Source organism: Pogona vitticeps, chromosome 3, assembly GCF_051106095.1.
Source record: "Pogona vitticeps strain Pit_001003342236 chromosome 3, PviZW2.1, whole genome shotgun sequence".
Taxonomy (NCBI): domain Eukaryota; kingdom Metazoa; phylum Chordata; class Lepidosauria; order Squamata; family Agamidae; genus Pogona; species Pogona vitticeps.
In genome coordinates, this window is record NC_135785.1 from 144,355,652 (window position 1) to 144,383,479 (window position 27,828).

At 38.6% G+C, this 27,828-nt stretch overlaps 1 protein-coding gene across 13 annotated transcripts in view; it reads left to right on the forward strand.

The window, feature by feature from the left end:
- The window catches only part of LMO7 (LIM domain 7), a 163,417-nt gene that overhangs the window by 113,863 nt on the left and 21,726 nt on the right, over positions 1-27,828 (forward strand). For 3 of the 13 annotated variants that reach the window (XM_078390768.1, XM_078390769.1, XM_078390774.1), the window contains 11 exons: positions 1,114-1,143; positions 5,475-5,592; positions 7,552-7,694; positions 9,290-9,719; positions 10,682-10,993; positions 14,575-14,689; positions 18,630-18,791; positions 19,634-19,740; positions 21,614-21,671; positions 23,379-23,435; positions 26,915-26,940. In XM_078390768.1, the coding sequence (XP_078246894.1) occupies positions 1,114-1,143; positions 5,475-5,592; positions 7,552-7,694; positions 9,290-9,719; positions 10,682-10,993; positions 14,575-14,689; positions 18,630-18,791; positions 19,634-19,740; positions 21,614-21,671; positions 23,379-23,435; positions 26,915-26,940 (1,558 nt within the window). Of the gene's footprint in view, positions 1-1,113; positions 1,144-5,474; positions 5,593-7,551; positions 7,695-9,289; positions 9,720-10,681; positions 10,994-14,574; positions 14,690-18,629; positions 18,792-19,552; positions 19,741-21,613; positions 21,672-23,378; positions 23,436-23,587; positions 23,630-26,914; positions 26,941-27,828 lie in introns of all 13 variants that reach the window. The other 10 variants (XM_020783503.3, XM_078390772.1, XM_020783504.3 and 7 more) reach the window with 7 other exon arrangements.

Consider the following 27,828-nt stretch of genomic DNA (forward strand, 5'->3'; position numbering starts at 1 on the left):
AGTCCTGATTTGTCCAGGTTGTTGTATACATGATATATTTACCTAATATATTAACCATCCCACTAAAATATTAATGGATAACTCTGTCCCAATCTAGCCACTGAAATCTAGCCCTAAGGTGGGAAGATTTTACAACCTTTTCAGAAGATGTTTGGACTCTAGTGAGTGTGAGGTACTGATTGTTGAAAAACATCTATCTTCATGAAGAGACAGTTCTTGGTCAATCTTAATGAAGTTCCATATGTTTATCTGGTAAAGTTTTTTTCACCTTGAAATGTGTTCATTCCATTCCATTCCGCTTGTGCCATTTGTTAGTCCTTCAGTAGACATTGTATGTTTTGCTAGCTGAGTAGTCCTAATGTGCCAGTGGTGCATGTGTCATTGAGATATAATTAGTTACAGTCTGGTCACGTACTTAAGCTTAACACATACAATGAATTTAAGAAATCATTAGGAGGGGGGAAATGAGACATCCGCAGCCTTGATTTTGTCTCCTTGCATATGAGGAATTCTTTATTGCCAACTTTCCTTCTCTCACTAGCTTCCCTCCTGTTTTCAGGTGCTGTGCCCGAGAATGGCACTCAAAGGATAAGGGCAGATTTACAGCCCGAACATTTTGTTCTGTCTCTATTTCTAAATATTTTTGTAATGATGGCAATAGACACAACTGCTAAATATAAATCAGTTACCATTGAGGCTGATGTGTTAAGCTTCTGATATGCCTTCTATATTTTTTTGCCAATATATTAGAATGGGTAAAGCTATGAAGATTGAAAATACATTATATCTGCATTTTTAAATATTAATTTAATGGAAGCTCATGAGTGTGTGCATGTGTTGTATCTCATTCCGATCCATGATGACATAAGTAGATGTAAATTTCTGCTCATGTTGAGGTTTACATTTCAATATTAAAATGAATAAAATCATAAATTTCAGCCGAATAGCTGAATTTTGAGATGGCCATAAGGGTGTCGTACACCAATTTCTTCCAAAATGTATTCATGATCCTGCTTGGTGTGTTGCACTTAAATGTTGTAGCTCTTTTTACATGTGATAAAATTAGGATGGGTAATATGAACTTGCTTTGGTTTTTTTTTTTTTCCCCCTCAGGCTGTTTCAAAAGATTTCTGATGAGTATGGGTAAGTTCAGTGATAAAAGCATGTAAGACCATAAACATCCACCAATGCACCACTGATTAACAATCTAGTTTTATACATTCATAACTGGCTAAAGGCTTGTGCTTGTGGCAGCTTTTGCATGTTGCTTCCTGCCTCAGTGCTTGGCTAGTTGGCATAGGTGGCATGGTTCTAGCAGTTTCTTTAGAAGAAGGTCAAAACAGTGAGATTATGCATGTGTCAAAAGGAGTAAAACGAGCAGCTGTTTTCCAAGTTCTCAATATTTGTTGTGCCAGATTCTACAGCTTGGAAAAGTTACTTTTTCAAATATTCTTCCCAGAAATTATTAACCAGTATAGCTGGTGGGATAGTTCAGTGGTTTAGGAATCACTCTGCTGGTTTAGGAATCACTCAGAGGCTGGGCATTTAACTCCCAACTATGCATGCTCTGAGTAGAGCCAGCCTGTGTGGCCTTGGGCAAGCTGCACAGTCCCAGGATGCTCCCAGAAGAAGAGAATGGGAAACTACTTCTGAGTATTCTCCACCTGGACAACCCTGAAAAGGTTGCCATAAGTCAGAATTGACTGGATGGCACATGATGATTATTATTTCCAGTAGCTGTGGTGGCAAGGTTGATTCTGGGAGATATATTATAAACCCTACCATCCCAAACTTCTTCCAAAATCTTGAAAACTGTGTTGCTGAATTTAGTGCATAGCATATTTTATGAAGTTGGATGCTGCTTCCCTAGTCCAAGTTTCCTACCTATAGCTTCACACAGAAGCTGGTGACTCTCTTCCAGAGATGTTAATGACCAACAACAGCTTTGCTGAACCAATAATACATGCCTAAGAACAGGAATTACAAGATATATTATCAGCAGTTTGTCAGAAGACATTACATAGATGTATCAACTTGATGTGTTGTAGATTTTCAGCTGCTAGCTGTTGTGCTGATATGAAGATAAACCAATTCATTCAACCAAAAATACCTTTAAATAAGATGGTGAATATTTACATGGCAAATGTGCCAATTAATGTGGTGACTAATACTTATAGAAGAAAGTTTTCCTGCTTACTAATGGAATAGCACTTGTAACAAAATAGGAAGCTGGTATCTATTTTGGTACCACAGGTATTTCTGCTATGTGGGTTTTGTTGGATTCATGCTTCAAGAGGGTTCCAAAATGTCTGGAAATGTAAGCAACTGATAGTAAAATGAGATGATATTGTGTTAAACATATACTTAACACCAGAAACAGCACCTGCACATCCTAATTCTTTTCCCTCCAAAAATATGCATTAAAAATGCCATTGTGAGGCGATGGCATCTAATGTCTTGCGTTTTCTTAGCTCTCCACATAACTGTTTCATCACAGTGATGGTCTGAAGATGACATGTATTCTTTTGATATAATGGAAAGTGTTAGATTAGAAAGAAAGACTGGGAATTAGGCATGTGATCTCCAATTTTGGAAATAGCTGTGTATCTTGCAGTATTGTATCTGGTTTCGCTACAAAACAGTATGTCAGAGTCATTGACAAGAGCAATTTCACTTAGATAGTTGGACCTACAAGATTTGGTCATTCTTAGAGTGAAGGCAAGAAAGTATTATCAGTTGAGGTGCTTTTCAATGTTAATGACAGGCATTCTGGGTTTTGATAGCTGTGTGGGAGATCATAGGCTTTTCCCAAGTGCTTTTCATTCTGGCTAGATCCTGATCCAGCTGAAGCCCAACTTTTCACTGCATTTTCTTTAACACTTTGTTGTAGTTGTCATACAGCTTTGGGAGCCACTATGCTCCTTGCCTGGAAAAGCAGGTTAAAACAAATATTTGCAAACATATATAAGTGTGACTTTCCTAAACTCTGGAGCATGTTTGCTGCTGATATGCTGATTAATAGAGGGCATCGACATTTACTAGATACTATCATACTGGATGCATGCAGGTTGTCATTGGGGAGTGGAATGCTGTGTTATAGATAAGAATGTGCATGGATATTTTTGCTGTTTCTCCCATCCTACCCCTGCAATCTTATCTACTGTCTCTTCCGACTTTTTGGCAACAACCTTTGGAAATGGAGCAGATTTGTGAGAAGTATTTAAATAACTCCACAATAAGTGTTTATATGCTTCCAAGATGAGAAAGAATATGGAAACTTCTTCCTGATTAAGATAGAATTCTTTCTTAAAGATGGCTTCTGGGGATGGACTCTGGTCTTTTGTTCCTTTAGTCAAGCAAATAGGTACAAAATTGTGTGTGTGTGGTTTGTGAATTTAAAATAGGTAGATACGGTAATCTTTGGGAGCAAAATCATAAAGGCTTTGCATATATCTTCAAGACCTAAAAAGTTTGTTACAACATGAGCTTTCGAGGACAGACAACTCACTTCTTCAGATACATTAAGTGCAGTTTGGGGGCTTTAGATACATATAGGTAGGATTGAGTGCGGCATACCATCTTCAACTGCATGTAGAAACCCCCAATCATATATGTACACAAAGCACCAGAACTGTACTCAGTGCATCGGAAAAAGAGGTCTCTGTATCTATAGGAGTTCATGCTGTAATAAATAATTTATTTTTAACCTGAAGTTGCTAATTCTCAGCAAAGTTTGGTCAAATATAATTCTTTATTGTTTTCTTTTTCTCTTTTGAAGCTTTTGTAAAAAGAAAGGACATGAAGTACTAATATATTAATCTTTCTTAAGCTCATCTCTTTTTAAATTTGGAGAAATTAGTCATAGCACCTGGATGAGAATAACTGGAACATAGGAATTCAATTGTAGTCCTTTAAGTTGCAACCAGCCTTATTGTTAGCAACTAGGCTTTATGGTCCAGCTATTTTGCTAGGTATTCTGTAGAAAGAAATCAGTAACAAAAGGGTGAAATAGAAAGAAGAAACATTGTAGGAAAATTGTCTTCTCGTGTAAATTGGAAATGATGGATGACATCCTCTTGCTTAGCATAGCAACTCACACTAGAATAGGCCCATTGAAGCAGTGGGAATTTGGCCAGTCAATTCCTCTATAAATTCTATTAATTTAAATGTACCCACTTTAGTTGTGACTTTAGTGCAGTAGGTTAAAACTGGACTCTTATGTTAACACTCTAAAGCAGAACACTTTAGAGTTGATACATTTGAATCAATGTAACCTGTGGAAGAGCTGACTCACCAAATCACCACTACTGTAGTTCTAATTGAACTTCCTCAGCTAAGCAGCAGGATTTCAGCCAATAAATAACTTGCCTTGCAATCTAAATCAAATGTTAAAAGCCATCTTAACTGTTTCACATCACTCTCTTAGCATTTACTCAATATAGTATGTGTGGCTCTTCCAGGTGGAGTATTTGTAGCACTTTATATGCACTTTAGACAGCAGTGTATTTGCTGCCTTCCAAACAGTGGAAGGCATAAACTGTTTCCAACTGTGACACAGTGTGCCAGTCTCTCCCACTCTCCTGTTTTCCTGTGCTTCTTAAAATTATTTAATGCAGGTGTCTGCTGTGTTGGAAGCATTCAGTTTAGCATTATTCCAGTTTACGAACCAGAGAGAGAGAAAGAAGACCATTTCATTTAAAAGAGTGGGTTTATTGAAGGCATCTCATTTTTAGGTGTGTTAGCAGTAGCTGTCCTCTGCCAGTTTAGTGCCAGAGTGCTAGAGAAAGGGGGAATAAAATACAGTCAGAAGACATTATCATTTTAAAGATTTATACAGGTTCTTCAAGCTTTTCCCTGTTTCATGAAGAAATGCTGATTTCTTAAGAGAGAAGAGGCATAGAGTAGTGTGGGTAGAAGTTCTTGCAAGATCTACACTTAAGTAGCACCAACCAGCACAAAGCAGAGAGGAACAAATGATCCATCTGGATAAGCTCTGTTTCTTTAAAATAACAATGTTCAGAACCAAAATGCACTTCATGTCTAGGATCGGGTATCCTTTTATTATCTAGCCAGCACTACAGATCACTGGTTTCAGAGAGAACTTTGCAAATCACACAGAAGTATGTTCCAGAAAGGAAAGCTACGTTTAATGTCTTGCTCAATATAATAATCTTCAGCTTCATGATCACAACTTCTTGACATCTGAAAGATGGTCCACCTTGTGCAGAATGATCATAAATGGTCATAAATGGTAATGGAATAGAACACTAGAGCACTGGTAATGTCCATTCTCCCGATCTCCCTTGCAACCCTCTTTCTCTCATTCACCCCCAGCTCCACATAGTGTCTTTTAACTGTATTTAGCACAGCTTTATTGTTATTTACTGGATAATTTAGTTTTTCTCTTCAGTGTTGTTAAATCTAAATAAAGGCAGTTTGACACTCTAAAAGAGGATGTTTCTATCTACTGTTAGGAGTAAATCCTTGAATGACGTCAGTGCAGATGAGCTGCAAACAATCCGTCAGCTACGTTATGAGGAGCTTCAGAGGATAAGATCTCAGTTAAAAGAACAAGATGAACAATGGCAAGATGTAAGTATGTTGAACTTGTCCACCTTCCATCTTCAGCCGTGCCTTTGGACATACTCTATAACCCTAACAGTCATAGTAGCCACACTCTGGATCTCATCTGGTGGATCTGGTAATGTGAAGGTGAACAGGTTATTTGTGTCTCTGTTGTCATGGTCAGATCAGCATCTTTAGTTTTCGACAGGCAATTGATGTAAACCTCTGCAAGATGATGGAACAATTTCAAATGATTTCCCCCCAGGCACCTGATTAATATGAATGTTTTCCTGAATCCTCGGAAGCCCTGACTGAAAGTAGAAATAGCAAGAGCAGATGACACTGTCATTCCTATGTACCTTCTGCCTACTTGCAGAAACAAGTCAGCCCCTTGCTTTAGTGTGGGGCGGAGGGCAATGAAACAGGAAGGGCCAGGTAGATCATTATTGGAGGAAAACTTGGGAAGAACCAGTCCGCAAACAGGCTGTAATGTACCTTAAGAGAGATGTTGCAGCAGCAAGGGCAGCTATGAGAACCCAGGCCTCTCTTGCCATTAAATTTGATATAGTGTCAAATTTACCATTGGTAGTTCTTATTTGAAAAGCTGGGAGGTAAATTCCAAACAACTCCTGACTGGGGAGGAGTTTGAAATGACGCACTCCCCACAAGCCATTTGTAGAGTGAACTCACCTTAAGGAGTAGACCTGGCATGATGAACAACTGCCACAAAATGTTGGGACTCTAATATATTATATTTATATAAAATAATATATATAATTTTTCTGAAGTACCCACAAGATCTTAGTGCACAGCCTAAAAAAGATGCATTATCATTGAAAGCTAGCTGTTTGCCATTTGCTTAAATTTGTTAGTGATCTAATAAAGGCACCACATGTGCTTGCATTTGCATTGTTTTGGGGATCACACAGCCTTTTAATATTTTTTTCATTAGGTTTTAGACCTGGGAGAGTTTGTTCATGACTAAAGTACAGTTCCCATTTTTTACTTTTATATCTGACTGTTAGATGTTAGGGGCAAGTGGATGCCAGGAAAGTTCTCAAATTACTCATGTTGGATGCAACATGGATAAAGTTGTGGGAGAAGGATTGGTATGGAGATGGAAGCACTTAGTGCCTAGTTCTCTCTCCATTGATTCTCCCCCACAAATGCCCTTTCCCACCTAGGATAAGCAGTCCACTAGCAGCCAGTTGTTCTATTGTGTAAATTCTTGCCTGTTTGCCTGGTGAAAGGTTAAAATGGGTTTTGATTGTATTTTCTTTCTTCATTCAGGGACAAGTTAGGTAAGAACCATTCAGTAGCTGCTTGTTTGATTGTACCAGCTTAGGTTAGCGGCCTGTCTATACTCTTGTCCCCATAAGTCCAGATTCATTGTCTCAGGATCATATAAATATATATATTCCTTTGATTTAACATTTAGAAAAGAAGAAAACTTTTGGTTAGTTACTTTCTCTGGGGTCAGCTGTTCTCAATATCCATTTTTGGCTGCATACCTCAGCCAAGCAAACCGGTCCATATTGATATAATAGAAGGCATAAAAGATTATCATGAGCTGTTCTCTCAAATTAAATATAAATAGCAGTTGTAGTTATTGTTTTCACAACAGTGCCTTTAACATTAAAAATGCATTAAGCATTAGTATGAAAAGTTGGAATAACTTTTTACATTGTAATTAATTTCTTTAACATCATTGTACATTTCTCTGTTTGTAAAATATTAAAAACTTAACACTGGCTTCTTCAAATGAAGAGAAGATAACCAATATCCAGTATTCTTAGGCACAAATGCTGTAGAAAGATACTTGAGAATGAAGGAACACTAGACGTGTAAAATGAAATTAGGGCACCTGAGCATCCAGTCAGGATTAACAGTCTTGGCTAGGTAATCAGATACTTAAGTGTTCACAGCAGTAGCTTCCTCACCAGGTACACAGACAATGTTATATTCATTCGTGTGACTTAAATTTAGGATCTGGCAAAATGGAAAAGCAGGCGGAAGAGTCACACTTCTGATTTGCAAAAGAAAAAGGAGGAGAGAGAAGAAATTGAGCGGAGATCTTCTGAGAGTTCTGAAAGGCACAGCAAATCATTGAGAGAAATGCAGAGAGACAGGTAGGCTGGTAAACAGTATTCAGTAATTCTAACCACTCTGTTATAAGCATATTTAGTTAGAAGTAAGCCGCATTGAGTTTATTTGACTCACATTGTAGTTCTGTAGGGATTCTGTGAAGTTCTTTAGAAGAGAGAAAGAGAGCGTAAAGCACTTTAATGCTCAAGAACTGATCTTTCCTTATATGTCAGATTGTAATAGCATTTTTTGGTATCACCTGGCAGGACAAAGTTCCAAATAGAGTAGTCCTAGAATGAGCTGGAACGTTTAGCATGTATACATTACTGAAACAGTGATGTCTATGTTGGCTTGGGCATATTGTGAGAATGGCTGACGGTCGGATTCCAAAAGATCTCCTGTCTGGAGAATTAGTGCAGGAAAATTGCCCCAGAGGGAGACCACATCTGCGATACAAGGATAAATGCAAGCGGGATCTGAACGCCTTAGGAATGGACCTCAACAGATGGGAAACCTTGCCATCTGAGCATTCAGCCTGGAGGCAGGCAGTGCATCATAGCCTCTCCTATTTTGAAGAGACCCTTGTCCAGCAGGCCAAGGCAAAGAGGCAGTCCTGAAACCAGCAAAATCAGGGAGCTGGACAGGGGACAGATTGTATTTGTCTTCAGTGTGGAAGGGACTGTCACTCTCGAATTGGCCTTCTCAGCCACACTAGATGCTGTTCCAAGACCTCCATACGGAGCATGTTACCATAATCTATTGAGACTGAAGGATGCCTTTAAAAAAAAAAAAGAATTTTTGAAGAGTGTGAATACGGAAGTTTCAATTAACTCATAGTATTAACTGGGTAGATTTTCAACTTGTTTTTCTGTCCATGCTCATGGTTATTTAATTTACACCCAGATCCTAAATTTATTTACTTTGAAGAAAAATCTATTGTATATATTATGGCATATTTTGAAGTCTGTATCCTTGGATTAAGAGGATGTGTAGCTTTTCATTGTTTTTACTTGAAATGGGGCTAGAATGATATTTTTTACCCAAATTGTGTCTCCTTCCTTCCCTTTCCTAAGACAGAAATTTTTAAGGGGGTGGTTTTCTTGCAAAAGAATGTTACCACAAGCATCTGTTTACGGTCTGTCCTGAGCTCAGTGTGTCCCTAGTTGAATGAGAAGCAAATATATTTAGATATAACTAATAAAATATAGAAATAACGAATACAATTTCTGTCTATAGTTTTTAATAGTCTTATAGTTTTCCGTAGCCATGCCTTTAAAATTAAATGGCTGTATTGATTTGTGTCTGTGCTGCATTGAAGATCTTTCTCTGAAAAACTCTTTTTGAATCAGAAAAGAAACTCATTGAACTTACTCTTTATGATTTAGCATAGTCATTATATAAAGACATCGATCTTTAGTAAAAAAATCTTGCAAAACTTTCCCATGGATCCTTTATAGCAAAAGCACTCTGGAAATATGCATCTATACAGTGTTTGTTTGTGGAAAAAGAAAGAAGTGCAGGGTCTGTTAGCAGTGCTTGGATAGAGCATGTCTAGTAGCCATTTAATAGCACAAGGGTGAATGAAAGCTCACCTGTTCTTTAGTTTGCTGATGTCATAATGCTTTTGTTTTGTCCCTAGGGAGGGCAAGGATCAAGGGCTGTACTCTACCCGTCAGCAGAGAGAACACAGACAAATGTATTTATCAAGTGATGATGTATTTACTGAAGAGAAAGAACCTTCAAGACCTTCAAAAGATCATCTCGTTGAAAATGATGCTGCCAACCTTATGAAAGAAAATGAAGAAAACAGTAAAGAGAGTGAGAAAAAAGCAGAACGTTCTATAAGAGTTGAAACTCAGATTCCACTTAAGAGCATGACAGAAGAAAAGAGCCAACCCTCTTTGTCAACTTACAATTCAGTAAATGCACAAACTGGGGCAGCTCGAATTTCAGCTTCTCTCCCAAGAAGTTACCAGAAAACTGATACTGCCAGGCTAACGTCAGTGGTTACGCCAAGGCCTTTTGGAGTCCATTCAAGAGGAATCTCATCACTTCCTAGGTCTTTTACGGTAAAGCTTTCATCTTCTTTACTGTTTGTTTGGGTAACTATTGTGAGTGAACTGAAAAGGGCTTTTACCTTTTTCTTCAGAAGTATTTTATAGATATAGATATAGAGATAGATATAGAGATAGATATATCTAATCAGCAGCAGTGGTGAAGAGCAAAATTTTCCTGTTGTTTAAAATGTCGAGGAAAATCTTTTTGTGGTATTTAATAAATTTTTTGATTTCTCAATTGGTGTTTCAAAACTACCACTCAGAAATTTGCAACAGAACAATACAGTATTACTTAAAGAAAATCCAAACATTGCTCTCTTTTCTCCCTCATTATTTTCTTTGGGACTTCTAACTGGTCTTGTGCCTTTTTGTGGTCATTATATCAAAGTATTTTGTTTTTATTTACTTGTTTAATCTGAGTACACACTACTCTGGGCAACACCACAAATCGTGATTTTAAAGAGTTTGATTATTTCATTTCATATCTTCCAGTGTTTACATTCTCTCTTTTTTTTCATAATTGTATCCTGACCAGAACTAGCTGGATGGCCCATGAGTTAGGTATCTGCCTCTGAAGCCAGAGGTTAGGGATTCAATTCCCTCCCCCCATGCCTCCTGGGAGAAGAGCCAGCCTGTGTGGCCTTGGGCAAGCTGCACAGTCCCAGAATGTCCCCAGAAGGAGGGAATGGTAAACCACTTCTGAGAACTTTCCACCTAGAAAATCCTGAAGAAAGGGTCACCTTAAATAAGAATTGACTTAACGGCACACATTTATTATTACTTCTTATTATCCTGGCCAGAGCTACATTTTATTTTTTCTTAAGCTGTATTAATGGGGCTCATTATATAATTTCACATGTGTTTGTGGCCTGGGAAAAAGCATGGGAATGAACTTAATATTTTTTGTATTGGAACCATTTTTGGTGTGGGGGGGGATAGAACTCTTTTAAAGCATATTCTCCTCTTCCTCCTAGATGGATGATGCCTCAAAATATAATGGAGATACAGATAGGTCCAGGAAAGCTCAAAGTACATACACCAGCAACTCATTCTCTAAGCCAGAAGCTAGACAAAGCCATTCTACAAGCGATCTAAGAAATGTAGAAGACAACATGATTGGGGCAAGATACTCACCTTCAAGGAATATTTCTGCTACACCTGAAGCTGTAGATGAGGATCATGTTGGTTCTAAATCAGAGCATTCTACCGTCCATGACTCAGTTACAGCTGCATCCTCAGAAGCAGAAGAGAGAAGCTTTCCAGGGGCTGAGGTTTCAAGGGTGCAGGTGAATATTTGAAAAATGTAGTACTTCTACTCTGAACATTTTATTTCAATGCCAGCAATTTGCTAGAAGCTATACATACAAAATATATGTGCAAAATCTGCTGAATGTTACCTGGAGTCTCCATGGATGAAAAGAAGTAGTTGATGGGCTGAAAATTACCTAGTAGGCTGAGAATGCATCAGGCTTAAAACAGCTCAATAATGGTTTTATTAGAGAAGTGGAATTGATAAAGGAGATATTCTGCCTGATTAATTGATGGGAGAAGGTCATAGACAAGATGCATACCCTGCCCACGAGCATCTCCTAATAGAACACTGTTCAGAAAGAATCGCATTTAATAAAATTAGAATAATAGCTTGGAGGAAAATAATTTTTACATTAAAATTTTTCAAATTCAAAAATAACTTCAGGAAGTAGTATGACAGTGAATAAGAGGTGAGGCCTACTATTTTTCAATTCTCTATGGAAATTTAATTAAGGAATTTTTGAATTTTCTAGACTACAAATACCATTAAATCTCATTTTGGGGAGTTCTATATACCTTGCACACCACTAAATATAGCTCACCTGAGAGAAGGCCTAAACTGGAAGGCTTTGAGGCTGAACTAACCCTTTCTGTACCTAAGCTTCCTGCTCGGAAATAAAACAACTTCCAGATAGCAACAAGGCAGGACCAGAAACTTTGGCCACAGTTAGGCCTAGCTCAGCATTTAGCTGTTTGTCAGGTGTAAGGTAGATAGAGCTCGCAGAATGGAGAATTATACTATTTGTAGTTAAGACAATCCAAAATTTCTATCCCTGCTTGGCACCCAGTGTGGTGTAGTGCACTGGTTCTTAACCTTGGGTTACTCAGGTGTTTTTGGACTGCAACTCCCAGAAGCCTTCACCACAAGCTGTGCTGACTGGGGTTTCTGGGAGTTGCAGTTCAAAAGCATCTGAGTAACAAAGGTTAAGAACCACTGGTGTAGTGGATAGAGTAATGAACTAGTACTCAGGAGGGCTTAGTTTGAATCTCCACTCAGCCTTGGAGGCTCACTGTGGGTGTGGAATTCGTAAAGCCACTCCTTAAATACCTCACTTACTATGAAAACCCTATTAGAGTTGCTACAAAATTCCTTAATTGATGACACATAACAACAACTTGGCATCAGCAAGGCAGTGTGAACAAATGTCAACTGAAATCCTTAACGCAGATGAGGTATCCAAATGATTGAAATCAGAGGGTTTGGAAATGTAAATGAAGCAGGTTGTCACCTGCCAGCAACTTGATATATTCTTCCCATTGTACAGTATCTTCAAACATTGATGGTTGTATACTAGCAGCAATGAACACAACAGTGTAAACTTCAGCAGCAAATTCCCACTAGGAAAGAAGTCAGCACTTATATATTTCTATTGTCACCTGCCAGTTGCATGACTTGGCATGCAACAAGAATTGCAAGCGATGATTATTATTTGACTGGCAGCAATTCACTGCTGACATTTATGCCCTTGGACTTAAGCCAGTGTATGTAAATAATAGGATTCTGGCCAAAGAGTTCAATGTAGTTTATTTATTATTACTTATTTATTAAAATTATTTAGGGTTTTTGTTTTTTCTACCACCAGATCTTTCAAAGAATTATAAATTAGAAAAAAATATTAAAAACAAAAACAAATAAAGACTTTTTAAACACAAATGTTGTTATTTGTGTATAATGGAAGTTAAAGCCATTTGTTTTATGTCCTAGCTGTAACTATTTCATTTCTTTTTGTAGTTATGTGATGTGTGCCCTCACTACTTGGGTGTGCTTTTTATAAGAGGCTGACTGCCTTTATCATTCTATTTCTACTTTTTTAGCAGCCATAAATAACCATTTTAGTTAGTTTGGAACAATGAGAAAGGAAAGAGTTAGGTTTTTTTTTAAATCATATGTATAGTTGTTTTCCAGCTCTAAAGGAATTGTTCACTGCAGTGTGCTGTAGTCGAGCAAAGTAATGGAATATTGATTGGAGTTTAACAGTAGGTAATAGTTCTTTTGTGTCCGAGTCTCTGGGAAACAGACATTTGAGACTGGGCTCACTTCAGTGCACTAAGTAATACCCTGAGCCCAGAATTGCTGCTGCTGCTTAGACAAAGGTAATACACACATATTATGGGGGGAATATATTGAAAAGTGTATTCATTTTATTTTTCAGAAAGGGGAAGATATTTCGCAATAAGTGATTGCACTTGTCTCCTGAGATGTATCTGTTTCGTTTATCTTTTCCTAGCTCAAATCTTGAGTGCTCTCTTCCCTTACAGTTTTCCAATTGTGTTTGCTGTTGATCTAAATCATCGTACACATTACACTGCTCCTGTTATGAATGTGAGACCTTCCTTGAGGTGGGATAGGTGACGAATCAAGCAAATATCTTTATAGCTTAAAAATGTGGCTTGTTCAGGACTTTGCTGCGGAAAGAGATTTAAAAGAGTTTTTCCCACCCCAACCAAAATGTATTGTCACAGCTGCAGTACCTGTGGAATACTACCTTGAGTGTGCTTCAGTTGTTCAAACAGTTCGGTGAAGAACTGTTTACATTTACATTTCTAAACCCGCTTTGGATAGCATGCCTTTCGTGCTCATCATATTGTTCAGGAAGCCTCAGTAGAACTGGCTAGAACACAGATGCAGTAGCCTTTGTTCTGTACAAAGGCCAGACATCAAGGCATAAAGCAGGACAGCCCAAACAAGAGAGATGGCAGATTGGTAATCACAGGAATACTATGCTGTACTCAAGTCTTGGACTCTGTATGTGGACTAAGTTATACTAGTTATTTCCAGAGATTACATGAACAGAGTTGTGCTCCCAGAAGTAAAAGACACAGTTTTTGCCAGTTCCCTCTAGGCTTCTCAGAAAGCTGTTGCAGAGGATCAGGAGACCTGTGGCATAAGAGGCAGCAAGGAAAAGAAAGGAAAAAATAGGGGGGGGGGGAAATAACTCCTCCTCTCCCCTCCTGTACATGCGTAGATCTCCATATGTATGCCATGGATCATTACCTGGTGGTTATGAACTTTTTAAAAAATCAGTAAATGACACTTGCTTAATATTATTACATATAGATGAGTTATACATAATAAAATAATTTGCTTTCTGCAAGTAAAGAAAAATTGCTGGTTTCCCCTGAAAGTCATGACAGTACAAGGATATTTGAGTATATGAGGAGTGAATTTCTACTGTCAGGGTTCTTTTAGCATTTTTATTTTGGTGTGGTGATGGTAACAATAACCCCCTTCACATTTTAATTCATTTTTTTTCCATAGTCATTTATATACATATTAAAATTTAACTTTCTGGAGAAATATCTTTAACAATCATGTTAAAAAGTCCCAAGTACCCAATATAATTTTTATAAGCATAAGATGTTTAAAATTAGTTGCCAGAGGAAAGCATTATCTAGCTTTCTTGGTTGGGAAAAGGCTTCTCGCTGTTCAACAGATAATTGAAAAGCCTGCGTTGTACATGGACTCATTTATTTCGGGTATAGACTTTCCTTCACAGAGATGCCTGTGACACCAGATACTACAGTGTCATGTTTTATTTTTTATTTATTTTTTCAGGACCAGTACAGTGATATGAGAATCAGTATAAACCAGAGACCAGGCAGCAGTCGGGGCTTTGGATTTGAAATATACCAGAATCCTTCTGGAGTCTTTGTAAAGTCAGTAGAAGAAGGTAAAAATCTATAGATTGCTCTTCATGTATTTGTCTCAACAAAGTTAGCAGAAATCAAATAACAGACCTAAGACTGTGGAAGAGGGGAAGCAAATGAGTCTGGTGAATAGAGAATGCATTACGGTTGATGTTTATTTTGTATTTTATTCAAGGTTAAATATGTTATGTCAGCTGTCAAAGGCACATCTCTACCAGCAGAAAATGTTTCTTTTCTCATAGATTAACAAAGTTTGTGGAAATCTATAATGCATTGTGCTAACTTTCTCATGCATTTGTGTTTTGCTTTTTATTTAGGAATGCAGGTACATAAAAAAAGCTGACCTAGATCAGGTCTATTTTGTCACATAGTGGCTAGCCAGTTGCCTGTGGGAAGCCCAGAGACAGAATATAGGTGCAACAACTTCCTCTCTATTTGTTGCTTCCACCCTTCTGGCAACTGATACACAGAGACATAGTATGTATCTAGCATGGGTAGCAGCCACTGAAAGCACTATCATTGCTGAATTTGTTCAGAAAGGAAGCTCTCAGCTGTTACTAAGACAGGAACAACAAGCTTGGGAGAAGCTAGGTCTAGCGAAGCCCCAAAGCCTTCCAATTGAGGCCTTTATTCCAAGTGAGCCACATTTACATGTCTGTAATGTGTCCGTTAAGAAGAACACCCAGAATGGGAAATTATAAAATTTTTAATCCCAGAAATCCCATCCCTATTGCCCAATGTCCCTGGAAAGCCACCCATGTTGCTGTCCGTCTTGTGGTATTCAGTTCCACAGTTTAGCTAAGTGCTGTGTGAAGAAGTACCCCCTTTTATTTGCCATGAATCTCCTACCATTTGGGTTTAGTGGATGACCCTGGGTTCTTATAGTATGAGACAGTGAAGTTGATTCAAGCCCTTGATCATTTTTCAGAAACAGCTAAATCTAAAGACTAAAAATGTACTTTCACACATGATTTTGTGGATTTCCACTTCATTACATGCATTATGTGCAACCTGGGAGAATAGATACATATTTGGAGGAAAATATGTGTGGAACATTGGGGAACAGAGTTAAAAGGTACCAGCAAAGTGGTGGTCTCAGTTTTACAGTTATTGAAGCTGTCAGTGAGGAACAGATTAAAACCTTTGTTTAATCCAGGTATAAAATCTTTATGCAGTCTATGTATATGAAAGAGTTTAGCCTCTAACTATGTTTTAGTAAGTGAGGGATTGAAATCCTCAGGCCCAGAGAAAATAGAAATACCAAATTACAAGGGGTAAGAATTGCATAAGCCATGGTTGTAAGAGAAATGGATGGCAGTATAGGCAAACCTGCATAGATGGGCTGATTAACATTCAAAGACAGATAAAAAGCCCTTGCCCTTAGTCAAGCTAGAGGATATAGATTTGAATTGCTGGATGAAATCTACTTCAGCTGTTTCTTCTTGAAAGCTGTCCCCCATGGTTTTTTGTTCAGAAGATGTTAACTTTTGTCAGATTTGTGTTCATTGATTCTTTTGTTTAGATAATGGGCTGTTCATTATATGTTAAATGTAGCAAGACACTGTTGACAAATGATGGGTTGTGTTATTAGAAGTGGAGCAGGTCTCTGAATCCTGGTGGCATTTTTAAGTCTTTTAGTAGTGCTTCAGTGGGGGGTGGAGTTGGTATTTGAGGCTGCTAGAGGGTCTTACCTGTAGTCAGTGTTGTTGTCCAGGATGTGCTATAGATTGTAATTTAGTGTTTGAGGGATTTTTGGCTGGGTATGGATGTGACAACAAATAATATTCTGTTGTTGTCTGTTCTTTGTTTATCCTGCAGAAGATTGTTCCTGGATATCTTCTCTTCCTGATGATGTCTTTTTTCACTGATTATAATTGTAATTTGAGAAATGCCTGATCTGAATCCTTGATTTGAGTCAGGACCAGTACAGTGATATGTGTCTGAGTCAATGCAGTTGCATGTTTGGCTGGAGAAAATAGCCAAGATCCTGTTGCTTAGCATAATAAGTTGCACTAGAGTAGGCCCACTAAACCAATGGGGATTTGGTGAATCAAGTCCTCTGTAAGGTCCATTGATTCAAATAGGCCTACTACTCGTAAGTTACTTTAGCATAAAGGCATGTCATAGCTTTGTCAGCTGAGTAGTTCCCTTAGCTAGAAGTGTTTGGTATTGGATTTGGGACTTTGTGAATTAAAACAATGCATATTCCCACTGAATTGTTGTGCATCAAGCCTGGAACTCATCCTTGTAAAACAAAGAGTATTTAGAGCCAGTGAGACCTAAGACTTGACGAAACCTGAAGTCAAGTGCCCAGCCATCCATGAAGTGATCTGGGCAAGTTCACTCTCTTTACAGAGGATCAAAGAAGTACATATGTCAGCTTGGTGAAGGAAAATGGGGGATATACTGTAAATATTACAGAGATGTGTGCTTGTAGAAAATGTTGCTGTTTTAAAAAAATGACAGTAGATCAAATTCAGGGTCAAAGAATATTAACTATTTTAATCAAGAGCACTTGTATGAAAGTCAATAAAGCCAGTTGTATCCTCTAACTTTAAAACAGAGGTCTCCTCAAGGTTTCTGTTAAATTATGCTGCCAAGCTTATCACTAGCAATTGCTCAGGAAATGTTCTCATTTTCACACACCTAACCATTATGTTCCTTTTGCAGCCCTTGTGAGATATAAACTGCTAGATAGCTCAGTGCTTAAGGTATTTGGCTACGGAGCCTGACTCTGGGAGTTTGATTCCCCACCATGCCTCCTTGGCAGCAGCTGGACTCAATTATCCATAGGGTTCTTTCCAGCTCTGCAGTTATAAGCTGATGATGATTATTGAAACAAATAGAAATGGAAAATTATCCACATTTTATAAATTGAGGTTCACGGGAATTATGTTTATAATAGGAATGTGGATCTGTCTGTCCTGTTTCATTGCATTTTTGAGAATCCCATTGGTGTATATGTCCTATCTTAATTCTGGTCCAGGTTGCTTGATTCTCTTCCATTCACATACATTTTTACATATCTTTATACGTATATTCTTAGATATATGCACATGCATTTTTCTAAGATAAACATTTTGTATGCATTTTTCCATTGTGTATTTTTCAAATGCTTGCATGGTTTTGATCACTTTTTTCCTTGACATGCTTCACAAGCCTTGGAAATGTCAAGATTTTCAAGGCGAAACGTCTCAGGAGGTATAAAATGGATATTTCCATAAAGAAATGTGAGCCTAGGAAATTTCTTGTCCATCATTATTAAAATAATAAAAATAAATCAAACATTTGTTATTAAAATAACTAAATAAATTACAAAATAACTGTCACAGTTGTGGTGGTGCTCAAGCCCTGAAATGATGTGTTAGATATAGCAAGGCATTACATTGTTTGAGACAAAACTTATTGTAGACCAGTAATTCAAAGGATTCTGCTGGAATAGCTTGCTGCTGTCATGTATTAATATTCATTGTTTTCCCCACTCAGTCATTTTTATGTAGCACAGGAGTTCTCCCTTGCCCATCTGCAAGGAAAAAATCCCAGACAAGCCCACATTGTGTCCATATTTAAAATGACTATTTCTAACAACAAAAATACCAAATTGTTCTTGACATACCAATTATCTATTGGTATCCATTATAGAGTTTTAAATCACTGGAGTGTTTTGTACCTCTCGCAGTTTGTATCGATCTTCCTTTTTTCATTATCTTTAAGCTCAAGAAAGACCTTTTCATATTTTGGCTTTGCTTTTCAGAATAGGTGATCTGGTAATGGAGAATGTAGTGACACAGCAGCTTCTGAAACTTTTATCCCACTGTCTTCTTATGGAAGTTCATATGAAGGGCAATTCACCCCATTCAAGTCTTTGAATAACTTTATTCAAAATTAATGTTTTTTTATTTAGCGGCTACTTCATTAGGATGTTGAAAATGTTCATATACATGTTTACTTCTTTCATTCCAGGTAGTGCTGCAGATTTTTGTCAGCTGAATGTTGATGATGAAATCCTGTCCCTCAATGGCACAAAAGTTTCCCACATGGACGAGAATAAGTGGGAAACAACCATCATCAGTGCACTAGAAACAGGAAACCTTGTCATGGATGTTAGGCGATATGGCAAGAAGGGTGAGTTGTTGCTTAGGCTCACTGCCTGAGCTTGCAAAAGTGTATGTTCTTTGTTCTGATGGGGGAGTCCTTTATTCCTCAGGTGTGCTGCAAATGCCTTTTTCATAAAAGTAAATAACTTCTATTAGTATCTCTCCTTCCGTGAGTGCAGCTTTTATGGTTTTTAAATGTTCTTGTTTTGTGCTGTTGCATGCCTTGAAGTATAGATGCCTGCATTAGCAAGTCTACTTCCCTTGAGAGAACAGGTTTCTTAGAAAAAAATGTACCTGGCATTCCTTGTGCTACCAGGCTTTTTTAGGTGGGTGGGTGGACATGCCACACTGGCATTGTTGCCCTTTTCACAGATGTACAGGAAGGAGCAGAAGTATGTTAGCTAGAAAAGCATCTGTGTAAAGTAAATCAGGCTTTTCCCTGCTTGCCTGGTCTCCTGAAATGAAGAGTCTGCCCACATGCAATTATTCTACCATTGTAGCATGTAGGTACTTGTTCTACCCTGTGTTTGAAAAATAATAGTAAACTTGCTAGTGTTTATTGTGCTAGCTTTTTATTAACTCTTGCTTTTTAGGGGGAAGGCGGTCTATCTCTAAGAGCCCTAACCAATTCTAAAATGTTAATATTTCAGTTCACTTCTTACTTTATCTGTCCTGTCTTTATTCCTTTTTGTGTTTTGTTTGTATGTGTTTCTGTTGATCTTTTTCTCTATACTTTAACATTCCCCCTGCCCACTCTTTTAATTTTTTTGCTCTCCGCGTGCCAATCAGACTGGGGCAAAGACCAGCCTTCCCTGCCATATGCAAGGCACAAAATCCTCAATCTCACAAGTCTGGCTACCAACATTGTAGGTTCTCCTGAAAACAAATGGATTAATGCAACATCTGGAAACCACACTTCAACCAAAAGTCAGACGGTATCTCCGCAAAAAGACCTACACAACAACATCCAGAATGATGTAAGTGTGTATGTATATGTACCAGAACAAAAGTGTGTGTGTTTCCCGTGTGTTATTTGGAAGTATATTCAGCTCTTTTTTACACTCACATACTGCTAGAAACATAATTAGGAATTGCTTGCCTTTTGTATGGCGATAGTAAATGCTTCAGGACAGGATTATTTTTTTTCAGTTAGCCATAACAATTTTGCTTTAATTTGTACTTTTGTTCCAGTAGCACTGCAAATATAAAACTGATTTTTTTCCCTTCCTCTTGCAAACGTTTATGAGCAGCTTCTTTGCTTGAGCTTAATAGGCTAATTTGATTAGTACAGATGTTAGAGTACTGGTGGATTGCAGATACTGCAGATACTGAGGCCATGATCCTGGTGCTTTTGTTGGAATCAGTGCTCTCTCTTCCCCCCCCCCCCCCCAATGTTATAGTGTGTCTTAAGAAAACTGCTGTTGGAGGGATTTTAAAGAGCAAAATACTAAGCAGCTAAGGGACATGATATTTTAGATTCCTAGAACTCCACAGTAAACTGCATCTGTCCAGTGTGGTACCTGTCCGGTGTTGTCTTCATGTGCCTTTACTGTTTCAGCCTTCTGTTCTTTCAATCTGCTTCCCTTGAGAGCGGGATAATTCCTCACAGTTCATCTCTGACTTCGGTGTGATTCGATGGTTGCATTCCAAATAAAGCGAGGTTTAGTGACCTTCAGAAGAGCCTGCTGATTGCCCTCTTGCATGCTCTGAAATATATACTGTATATTCTGTTTCAGTTCTGAGAACAATGTATTAGATTAGGTGCTATCAGACTGTGGAACGCTGATGTTAAGAGCCCAACATTTGAGTCATGACTAGGGCGTGGCCTCTTGCTAGCAGAAGAGTTTCTACCTGCTTCTTGGGAGTCCAACCTCTCTTAGATTTCTAAGCAAGAGCCACTTATGTTTTGAGCTGGCTTTTCCATTAGAAAGAGATTAGATAGCAGTTACCTCAGACAGCAGATACTGTGAAGCAGCAGTGGCAGCCCATCTTGGCTTTTGCCCTTGAACTCCCCAGATGTTCCTTTCTCCTGGAAGGTAGTGCTTTGTATGCCTCACAGCTTCTCCCAGGCTTCCTGTCTTGGTATACCACACTGTCCATTCTAATCACTGAAGTATTTATTTATTTATTTATTTATTTTATTTCTGTCCCGCCTATCTGATCATATTAGACCACTCTAGGCGGCTTACAGTAAAAACAACAATGTAATTTTAAAACTTTACAGCAGAAACTTAAATAAAAAAATAATAATAATAATAAAGAACAGAATAAGAAAAAAGATCGTCAAGGGTTTTCTGTTGGGAAGGCCCGCCTATACATCAATGTTTTTAGTTGTTTCTTAAAAATGCCCAGCGAGGTAAGTTTCCACTCCTAGTCTAGCAGACATCTGTGCATAGACTAAGGTGGGGGTAACATGGTGCCCTTTGTCTCAGCAGCAAAATGTTTTCTAGCATGTTCAATGTCTGAGTAATCTGGTACTCTGAATTGTTTGCCTTGGCCGAGATAGAGGTATAATGGAATTCTACCACAGAACATCAGCCCAATGTGAAAATGCCATGTTAGTCCTTCCCACACTGTTTCCTCATCCATTTTTCAAGTGATTCAGAAGAGTGCATTCACTACATATAATTTCAGAAATAAATATGAATGTTAAAATCCTTAAGGATTAGAAATAGAAATTATTATTATTATAGCTTTTCAGGGGATCAACTTTCAGCCAGTCATTAATACTGCAGGTTGCATGGTGTTTCAGAGATGCCAGAACAGATGTTATCTCTCTGGAGAACTGGGAAAAAAATGTGAGGGTTAAAGCCATGGAGTTTTAATGGTATGTTAACTTAATGTTTTCAGGATTCAGAAACAAACGTCAATGGAATGGTGGGAGATACAATTTCCAGTGAGCAAAAAGGTAAAGCCACTAGTTCTTGATTGCTAACTGTACAGAATGGTTGATGATACAGGAAACACTGCATACATGAATTGCTTTACCATTGAAGACATGGTGCAATGTGGATGTGTTACTGCTGTAATATGAGCCTCCCAATTAAAATCATAATAGTTATAAATGTTGTTAACATGAAAAAGACTAAGTAGGTTTCTGCTTAGGATGTGTTGTTTTAAAAGAACAGCTAACAAAAGGAAAGTTAATTTCTTTAGATTGTGTAACTAACTGTAGGGTGCGTGTGTCTGTGTGGTACAAATGGGAAGAGAGAAATAAGGCAGAGATGAGGAAATTTAACAATAAGCAGCAGTGTTTGGAGTGGAGGTTGCAGTAAGTTCATCCGATTAGCTGCCTACTGTATGCATACAAATAACAGCTTGGATGGAGATTATTCTATAAAGTTCTTTCCTGAAAGGAAATATGAAGAATATTTAGCACTTTCAAAAACAAGCAAGATTGAAACATATTCATAGAAATAGAATTGCACAGTGTATTTGGGTGCAGGTCTCATGAGACTTGGTAAAATGTTTCTTGAGAAACATCTGAGAAAGTCAAAGAGAGGAAAACCTGACCCGTAACATGATACTGGAGTATGTTCTAGGTGGTATTTGCTCCCTTGCAGTTCCCTGTTATTCCATTGGTCTGTTGTTGGTCCCTTTATGCAGGTGATCATCTTTTCCTAGTTCTAGACCTATAGCACAGGAGGCACCCCATTTACAGATCTAAGGGTACATGGTACTGTTCATTATCAAAGGTTGACATCTTTTAGCCCTAGACTATTGGAAAATGCATTGAGTTCCTCTATAAGCAGATGTGAGCTTCTTGAAGAAAAAAATTTTTTTAAATGGATGAAGCTCTTCTGGGCCTGAAAACAGGAGTAGACAAAGTGTGGCCATGTGTAACTCTTTTATGCGGCCTCCCAGCACCTCAGCCCTCTCACATCATCTGGCTCCTCTCCTCCATTTTTTTTTTAAATAAAGAATGGCTCTTACATTTCAGTTTCACTACATTACTTGTGGTCCCAGCCTCTTTTAGTCTAAAGAGGGGCTCCATGTGCTGCAGTCAGCTTCAGGGGAAGATGTAGCACAGTTGACTTGCATGCTGCCTAGCAAGTGTGAGGGTAAATAAACCATTTTCCAGTTGTGGGGTGGACAGCCCCCCAAATCCAGAGGGGCCATGTGAAGCCACCAAACCTTTGGAAATTGCCCACCCCACCCTAAGGAATCCTTATTTTTATTTTCCACAATTTGTATGCCATCACATGACTAACAAGTTCCACATGCCATGTGTAATCGCCCCTGTGATCTCCACAACAGCTCTGTAAATAATTTAGGCCAAGAAAATAATGCCTTGCCCTGGGCTACTTGATGAATTTCATGGAAGAGCAGGGGTTTGAAATGACATATTTGTGGCTAAAACCCAGATCTTCCAACCCCACTATTGGCTCTAGCTGTGCCCGAACTTTGGATTGATTAATAAAGTATGAGGCACTGGGTTAAGCTGAAGCAGTGAACTAATTCTGTATTATATAGTACACATCTTGTACTACTGTTAGTGACTATTAAACTGTTCTTCTCAAGTTGGATGCTCTGAGTTTAACCAATGGGCAGATGTGAAATAAAACGAGACCACATCACACTGACTTTTGTATCTTCGTATTTTTTTTTCAAATAGACACAGAACCTATTTCTTTGAAAAACTTAAAAAGGCGATCACAGTTTTTTGAACAAGGTAAACAGCAACAAAAACCTCCCAACGCTAACATTTCATGTACTTTCTGCATTCTTCTCAACTAGTCTCTGGTGTTGGGTTCTTAGCTTCTTCAGTGGTTGGTTGTTGCAGTTGTGGCAAACTACCTTAATCTATTTCCATTCTTTCCCTAGGGCCATCAGTTTTTTCTCACAATTCATGGGTCTACCTTTGTGGTAATGGGCTTTATGTGTTCCTCTGTACCTCAAAGCTTTTACACTTTTGATGTGTTCACGTGCTGTTCCCTCTGTGGAAGAGTATGAAATACAGGAGCCTGTGTTCAGATTTCCAACTTACTTGCCAGAGTGCTGAGTAAACAGCAAAGATTTATTAGGCCAAGTTCAAATGTATTTCTAATACAATGTATGGTTATTACAAAATTGGCAGTTAGTAAACAAGTTTATATATTTTTTTCATAGCTTTTGGCAAATGTTAAACAGTTTTCTTAAAAAATAACAGAAATTGCAGGAAAATTTGGTTGTGAATGCTTTGGCACAGTTCTGTAAGGCTGCTCCTGGTGCACTTTGCATGTCACATTCCACCTTGATCATTTTCACTTCAGTAGCTTATATCCAGCTGTTCTACATTTCACTTTTTTTCTGCATATGGTGTGTTTTGATGTGGTGATTAAGGTGACATGTCCGTTTTGCTGTGATATTATTATATATTGCTTGTAGTCTCATAGGTCCATAAAGGTATTTGTTTTAAATCAGTTTTTATTTTCAAAATGACAATACAAAAGGGAAAAAATCCTCCTCGTACCCTTTTTGGAAGACATGCTCTTGTGATATCTCATTTCATGAAGTTCACCACCTGCTGTGGTTTATGGGAGTAAAGTGGATATCCTAAAGAGACGGGCACGAAACAAACCAAAAACCTGACTAACAGGGCTTGTTCATGCTTCGTTTCATAACCCAATTCAGGGATCCCATTTTGCTGAAGCAAAACAAAACACTGAATCCCCCCCCCCTGCTGTTTTGTCTGCTTCAGCAAACCAGGATTGCCAGCCTGCCCCATTTCCGCTGCCCCCCCATCACCTCAGCCTACCTGCTGCTACCGCCTGAGGTGCCCTGATCCCTGGGTGCGATCCTCAGAATCAGTGGCCCAGCTTCCCTGCCAGGAGCCAGGTGGCTGCATCTGTGCTTGTGCTCTCTGGCCAGCTCATTGTCAGGGAAGCCCCAGCACTGGGCTTCCCTGGTAGCCAGCAGGTTGGTGGGCACATGTGCAGGTCCTGCAAATCACTGCCGTTGCCTCCCCAGGCCACCTGGGAAAGCTGAGAAGATGGCAGTGATGGCGGTGCCATCGGGTGGGGGGCAGTGGTAGGCCTGAACCGCCATGACCCAGTTGATTTTCCAGGTGGTTCGTGGTTAGCCACAAATCACAAACCACGTGCCCATCTCTAATCCTATACTTCTCAAGCGTCCCTTTATTTTTATAATGTTTTGGTCTGAATTCTCTACAAAGCCATTAGAGAAGAAAATGGAAGATTGAAGCCTGGACTAGGACTAATATACATACATATTAGTCCTTAGAAATTGCATGTAGTAGTACTGGTGGAGTATTATGAATATTACAAATATACGTTATGTTTATAGGAAGGGCTGCTGGAAAGGTTTGGAGCCTGTTCTTTGTGTTTACATTGTTTTGATTAAGATTTTTCCACAGCCTTTAAAAAAATGAGGAGAAGGAAGCTGCACATCTGCTACCAAGGTTGATCTTCCACTGCAGGGACTGTGCATTCTAAACACAATCATTTGAGAAATTCATGTATATTTAGAACATGTATTCCCTTCCCTCACTATGCAAATAGATACGAGGTGTATTCTGTGATATGTACAAAATGCTGCAATTGTTGTCATTTGGAATTCTTTCACAAACGTAGAACCCTTGGGTGCACTGTTTATGAAAATATTAATGAACTGCCATTGTACTCTTAGGTTTCATATTATTTATTTACTCACTCACTCAGTCAGTCACTCACTCATTTACTGCTGGTAATAGTGGTGTAATTCTCTAGCAGTTGAGCAGTTCGGCTATCATAAAGGTCCAGTACAGGATGACTCATGCATTTATATTTACTTTTGTCTTTTATGTAAACGTTTAGTCATCAAAACAACAACAACAACTCCCAGAGAGATTTTGATTTAAAGTAATGACAATAGGCCTATATGCAGTTGCTATGGTAGGCCCACTGAATTAGTGTGGTTTACTTTAAGTGTTGCTATACCATTCAGCAGTTGATTTAGTGGATCTCCTCTAGTTGGGAGTAATAATTGGATTTAGATTCATGGGGTGTGTAGGAGTGCATGTATTATAATTATATGGTTTCCTTAGAGTTTTTTTTTACTGAAGGATGACATCTACTTCCACAAATTCAAATTAAAATGATCAGAAAGGGGGCAGGCAGCACGTTACATATGGTTAGATTTGGCATTGCAAAAGGCATGTGTAGGAGGATCAAATAAAAATACAATATGTGCTTGAAGCACTGCTTGACAAGTGAATTACAGGCTAATCTATTGCTTTTCCAGCAAGACAAAAACATGTGCAGCTTGTTTTATTTTTTTTTAAAAAAAGAGAGATCACTGACCTCAAAAGTATGACATTTACACATACTGTACTGTACAGTCAGCTCAACAACATGCTGCTTTGATAGAAATGAGTTTCTGCTAGTTATACTACTATGGTTTTTACTTTATAATAAGCTGATGCTTATTTTAAAAAGGGATGGTGAATTTGTAGTTGTAGCTAGTTTTGAGAAGCATCTTTTGGAGAATGAATGTGATGTTAGAGAACAACCTGTGATGTTAAAACTAAGACACTTTGTTGTTTTTCAAGAGAAAGCAACATTAAGCAGCGTGTCTCTATAGTTATCTATTGTGGTGCTTACACATTTGTGAGAGTGAATGTTCCTTACTTGCCCTAAGCAGCATTACTGGGGTAAAAGGATCAGGTAACCACTATCTGGACAATATGTGCTGTGCTTGTGCAACCTGTATTTTCACTGTCACTTTCTGTTGGTACCAACAGAACCAATTCTTTGAAGTGAGAAGAAGCTGGTGTTAGAGGCACTTCTTTTGGTACTGTCCAAGTTGCATATGAGCTTTTTCAAACCATGAGGGACATTGGTCTTTCCTGTGGCTCCCCAGGTCCACTGGACTGGTGTCGTTATCTCTCAGCAGTCCCACCGTCATGGGGTTTTCGTTTTGTTGTGATGGTATCAGCTATTGCAGCTGCCATACTTGACATGTCCTACTGACTAAAAGAAGAAGTAAATTCAGAGCACAAACAGCCCAGTGTTTGTTCCTCTGAAGGTGCTTGATGAGTACTTGACCTAATAAAGGGACCAAGGGGAGAGGGTTGTCTTTTTGGTTACAGCTCAAATGATAGCCTCCAAGCCAAATTAACAACATATTTTCTTTTCTTTTTTATTATTCTCTTCACCATCTTAAATTTTCCAGGAGGCTCAGAACCTGCAATGCCTGATGTAAGTAATACAATTCTATTTATTATGTATGATAAGTAGTAATATAGTAGAAAGAAATAATTCTGTGTAACTCTCTCTCTACACACACACACACACACACACACACACACACACACACACACACACACACACATGAAAATAAATACTTAAGCAATAAGAATTACAAGGTACAGTGACTGAGTAACAAAGAAGAAAAAAACATAGTAGCATATATGTTTCATAACATATGAAAATTATTCCCCAAACTGGAAAAACAGTCATTCTTTAATCATATCTGTTTCTCTCTTCCCCAGTATTGCTGCTTTATTTCGTTGATTTTTTTTTACTATCCAAGCTACTATTGTGAGCATTGGGCCTCTAGAGCTTCAGCTTATTGTTAATCTCTTACTCTACATTTAATGTCAGAGTACACTAAGTATGGGAATGAGGCAGGCGTACCTTTCTGTGATTTTTTCAGACCTGGAGTCCAGATGCCCATGGATTGGGAGAGGAATAAAACTTACCGTATTTTTCGCTCCATAAGACACACCTTTCCACAAGACGCACCAAATTTTTAGGAGAAGAAAACAGGAAAAAAATAATTTGTTTTCTTCTCCTAAAAATTGGTGAGCCTTATGGAGAGGTCCATCTTACGGAACACACCCTAGGACCCTTTGGAGGCTCGCCCTGCCCCCCCCCCCCCGGGAGTCAGAAGGGGCGAAATCGCCAGCTTCTGGGACTTGAGGCTTGGGAAGCTTCAGAAGAGTCCCAGAAGCTGGCGATTTCCCCCCCTCTGGCCCAGCGGGAGGGGGCAGGGTGAGCCTCCAACGGGTCCTAGGGTGTGTTCCAGGACACTTTAGAGACTCACCCTGCCCCCCTCGGGGGTCAGAGGGGGCAAAATTGCCACCT